Genomic DNA, 5,297 nt, shown 5'->3' with positions numbered 1-5,297 from the left:
GATCTTAGTTCTCAATTTCTGCTCGCGACGATCTGCTATTTCTACTGGGAGTTCTTCGTATTGCATATTTTCCTGAATTTCTATTGGTTCATAATCTATAATATGCGATGGATCTGAGACATACTTTCTCAAATATGACACGTGAAACACGTTATGAATATGTCCAAGACTTGGTGGTAGTGCTAGCTCATATGCGACTTCCCCAATTCTTCTAAGGACCTCAAATGGTCCAATATAACGAGGACTTAATTTTCCTTTCTTCCCGAATCTCAAAACACCCTTCCATGGAGAAATTTTAAGAAACACAGAATCTCCCTCCCTAAACACCACATCTCGCCGATCCTTGTCTGCATAATTTTCCTTTCTTCCCGAATCTCAAAACACCCTTCCATGGAGAAATTTTAAGAAACACAGAATCTCCCTCCCTAAACACCACATCTCGCCGATCCTTGTCTGCATAACTCTTTTGCCTACTTTGAGCCGTTAAAATCCTCTGTTAGTATCAACTTCACCTTTTCCGTAGTTACACGAATTAACTCTGGCCCCAACAACCTTCTTTCCCCAACTTCATCCCAACATAATGGTGTTCTACACCGACGTCCATAAAGTGCTTCATATGGGGCCATCCCAATTGTCGCTTGATAACTATTATTATATGCAAATTCTGCTAAAGGTAAATGTTCTTCCCAACTTCCTTTAAAATCCAACACACAAGCTCTTAACATGTCTTCTAAAATTTGAATTGTACGTTCCGATTGACCATCCGTCTGAGGGTGAAATGCTGTGCTCATACTTAGTTTTGTACCCATCTCTTCTTGAAAACTATTCCAAAATCTCGAAGTAAATCTGGGATCTCTGTCAGACACAATTGAAACAGGTACTCCATGTAACCTAACTATTTCTCGTATATACAACTTGGCTAACTTCTCCAAAGGTGATGATTCCGATATAGCTAGAAAATGTGCACTCTTTGTTAATCTATCCACGATAACCCAGATGACATCATTTCCTCTTTGTGTCCTTGGCAATCCTAATACAAAATCCATGGTGATGTGTTCCCATTTCCATTCAGGGACAGGTAGTGATTGTAATAAACCTCCTGGCCTTTGATGCTCCGCTTTCACTTGTTGACAAACTAAACATCTTGCCACCCATTCTGCAATTTCTCTCTTCATCTTAGGCCACCAAAAATGTTGCTTTAAGTCCTTATACATCTTCGTAGATCCAGGATGTACCGAAAAAGATGATGAATGTGCGTCAGACAATATTTCCTTCTTAATCTCTATATCAGATGGTACACATATACGATCACGGAACCTCACGATGTCGTCATTTCCTTTCCTAAAATCCTTCTTTCCCGATTCTAAAATAGAATTATTCAAAATTTCCTTTAATCGTTCATCTTGAATCTGACTTGCCTTTATCTTTTCTAATAACATCGGTTTGACCTTAATTTGACACAATAAGCTTCCATCCTTCTTTTGTATACCAAATTCCATTCCAAGTCTTTCTTCTTGAACATCCAACGATTCAACTATGACACCCGCACAATTCCCGACTTTCTTCCTACTTAATGCATCAGCTACAACATTCGCCTTACCAGGGTGATATAAAATTTCACAATCATAATCCTTTAACAACTCCAACCATCTTCTCTGCCTCATATTTAAATCTTTCTGTGAAAAGAGGTACTTTAAACTTTGATGATCTGTAAAAATTTTACACTTTCCTCCATACAAGTAATGCCTCCAGATTTTAAGCGCGAAAACTACTGCGGCCAATTCTAAATCGTGGGTGGGGTAATTCTTCTCATGATTTCTTAATTGTCGAGACGCATAAGCAATAACCTTATCACGTTGCATTAACACACATCCTAACCCCTTTCTTGACGCATCACTATAAATAACAAAATCTTCAGTTCCATCTGGTAATCCGAGTACTGGAGCAGACGTTAGTCTTTTCTTTAATTCAATAAAACTTTTCTCACATTCCTCCGACCAAACAAACTTAACATCTTTCCTTGTGAGACTTGTTAATGGTCCAGCTATCTTAGAGAAATCTTGAACAAACTTCCTGTAATACCCGGCCAAACCTAAGAAACTTCGAATCTCTGTCACATTCTTTGGTCTTTCCTAATTCATGATCACCTCAATCTTCGAAGGATCAACTGAAATTCCTTCTTCTGAAACTACATGTCCAAGAAAACTTACTCTCCTTAACCAAAATTCACATTTTGAAAACTTTGCATACAACTGCTCTTTCCTCAAAGTTTCTAAGACTATCCTTAAATGTTCCTCATGTTCCTTCTCAGTTCTCGAGTAAATCAGAATATCATCGATAAACACAATTACAAACTTATCCAGATAATTCCTAAATACTCGATTCATCAAATCCATAAATACCGCAGGTGCATTTGTCACCCCAAACGGCATCACTACAAACTCATAATGGCCATATCGAGTCCTAAACGCCGTCAATGGAATGCTTTCTTTCTTAACTCTCAATTGATGATAACCTGAGCGCAAATCTATCTTTGAAAAGTAAGTGGCTCCTTGTAATTGATCGAAAAGATCGTCTATTCGTGGAAGTGGGTATTTATTCTTTACAGTCAACTTATTCAGTTCTCTATAATCAATGCATAATCGTAGAGAACCATCCTTCTTTTTCACAAATAACACTGGCGCTCCCCAAGAAGAAACACTTGGTCTAATATACTTTTTATCCAACAATTCTTGTAATTGTACCTTGAGTTCCGCTAACTCGGTTGGTGCCATCCTATATGGTGTTTTTGATACTGGTTGAGCCTCAGGAACCAATTCAATACCTAACTCAACCTCTCTTTCAGGTGGTAATCCTGGCAAATCCTCAGGAAAAACATCTAAAAACTCTCTAACCACATGTGTATTCTCAACCTTACTTTTAACTTCCTCATCACCAATCACATAAGCTAGAAAACCTTCACATCCTTTTCTTAACATCTTATAGGCTTTCAAAACTGATATCATGACACTAGGTTTTTCTAACCTGTCTCCTTTAAAATAAACTTTCTTTTTATCTGGGCCCCTTAAACATATTCTCTTTTTACTACAATCCAAATTGGCCTTATACTTTGTCAACCAATCCATTCCCAAAATTACTCCAAAATCCTTCAATTCTAAAGGTAACAAGTCTACTAGAAAAGTATGTCTGCTAACAATAAGAGTGCAATCTTTATAAACTTTGTTTACAAACAAATTCCTACCATTAGGGAGTTTTACCAGTAGAACATTATCTAAACTTTGCGCAGAATTATTCAACTTATCCACATACTTCAAATCCACAAAAGAATGAGTTGATCCAGAATCAAATAGAACATGCACATCTTGAGAACAGAGTTGGAGCGTACCTGACACCACATCATTTGATATTTCAGCATCCTGAGTTGTCATGGCGTAGGTCCTAGCTATTGCCTTAGGTGCCGATTGGTGGGAAGTTCCTGCTGCCGGAATTTTGTTCCCTTTAGTTTCAACTTCAGTCTTGACTTTCTTCTGAGGGCAATCCCTTGCTAAATGACCTTGTCGTCCACAGCTAAAACAAGAAATTACTTTAGGGTTTGGGCATTGAGTTGCTATATGCCCCTTTTCTCCACAATTATAACATAATCCCTCACCTCGATAGCAAAATTCACCACCATGCCTCTTTCCACATTTCTTACACTCAGGTGCTACCGTTCGCCTATCATTTTCCCGGAAATTCTCTTTCTTCTCCCGTTGAAATTTCTTATTATCTCTCTTATACCCTGATTTAGGACTTAGTTCTGTCTCCCTTCCCCTTTTCTTATTGTTGAAAAATTGAGTGCGAGCTTCATATTCCCTTTCTGCAATCCTAGCTTTTCCAACCAACTTATCAAATTGCTCTAGTTCTAACAAAGAGACCCTTTCTCTAATTTGAGGTTTCAGTCCCTCCTGAAACCTCTGACATTTCCTAGCTTCAGTATTAACCTGATGAGGGGCAAACCTAGAAAGCTCCAAGAACTTTGACAAGTATTCTGACACAGACATTCCTTCTTGCTTCAATCCTAAAAACTTCATCTCCATCTCATTTTTCATACACGTAGGGAAATATTTATCAAAGAACAACTCCTTAAACCTCGTCCAAGTCATCGTTGAACAATCTTCTGTTTGTTTAACAGTGTCCCACCAAAATACAACTTCCCCCCTTAAGGAGTGTGTTGCGAATTTCACCTTTTGTTCATCCAAGCATTCAGAAATTTCTTTCACTTTCTCCATCTCCTTTATCCATGTATTCGCAACATGTGGATCTAAATCTCCTTTGAATACCGGGGGACCAGCATCCTTAAAGGTCTTGTAAGTACACCTTCGTTTATTCTCACCTTCTCGCTCCGGATTATTTATACGATCTTGTTCCTCCAAACGATCAGTATTCACCTTAATTGTATTTGTATTTTCTTGCTCTCCCCTAATAGTCTTCAACATATTCCCCATTTCCTCCAAAACCAACATCATCTCAGGACTAATTTGAATGCTAGGTCCAGCGCCACTACTATTTTCTTCATTCATCGTCACCTAAAAATCATATAATATATATTAGAATTCTATTCTAATCCACAAATCATACTAGAACTATAGTTGTACTACACACATAGTTCATGCCACAAATTCACAACTAAGGTCCACATATCCCTTAAACCTATTCTTCAAACTTAATATCACACTAGTCTAGAATCTTAATCCTACTTTCGCCGATACTCGAACCTATAGCTCTGATACCACCTGTGACGCCCCTGGCCCGGGATGACCTCGGCAACCCGACCCGGGGATGTCATTCTACTAAACAAACCAAAATATATCTTCATAATCTCAACTTAACATTTCAGCATAAGTTAAAGGTACATTTAACCTTACATCAAAAGTCTTACATCATACGCCTCTAAAAGTTCAGGTTTATCACAAAATACATATTTAAAACACTTCTCCCGATTACATATACTTCTACTAAAGTTTTATTGCTAATCCAACCAGGTCTAGCACTTCAGTTCACCACATTTTTACCCTTGCCGGAATAACCTTCTCCGGAATCCTTTCCTGTAGAGTTAGTACATGAAAAGAAAAGATGAGCTCATAAAGCTCAGCAAGCATATATTGTACGATTCAACTTAGTTTTATTCACAAAGCTTTAATTGATAAAATCAATAATTCCACAGAGTCATCAAAACAGTTTCACACATCGAGATGAGTATGAGTATTCAAGCATGTTCACAAGTTCACACGTTCTACTGTTGGGGATCCCGGCCAGCT

The 5,297-nt window shown here is 38.0% G+C and overlaps 1 protein-coding gene across 1 annotated transcript; it reads right to left on the bottom strand.

The window, feature by feature from the left end:
* Positions 1-3,544: 3,544 nt before the first annotated feature.
* On the bottom strand, positions 3,545-4,559 carry LOC135148473 (uncharacterized). Its single transcript, XM_064083710.1, has 2 exons — positions 3,650-4,559; positions 3,545-3,567 (listed from the first exon to the last, which is right to left on the bottom strand). The coding sequence occupies exons 1-2, from the start codon at positions 4,557-4,559 to the stop codon at positions 3,545-3,547; spliced, it is 933 nt and encodes a 310-aa protein (XP_063939780.1).
* Between the last annotated feature and the right edge of the window lie 738 nt (positions 4,560-5,297).

Source organism: Daucus carota, chromosome 8 (genome assembly GCF_001625215.2).
Source record: "Daucus carota subsp. sativus chromosome 8, DH1 v3.0, whole genome shotgun sequence".
Classification (NCBI taxonomy): domain Eukaryota; kingdom Viridiplantae; phylum Streptophyta; class Magnoliopsida; order Apiales; family Apiaceae; genus Daucus; species Daucus carota.
This window is presented reverse-complemented; position numbering and strand designations above follow the sequence as displayed.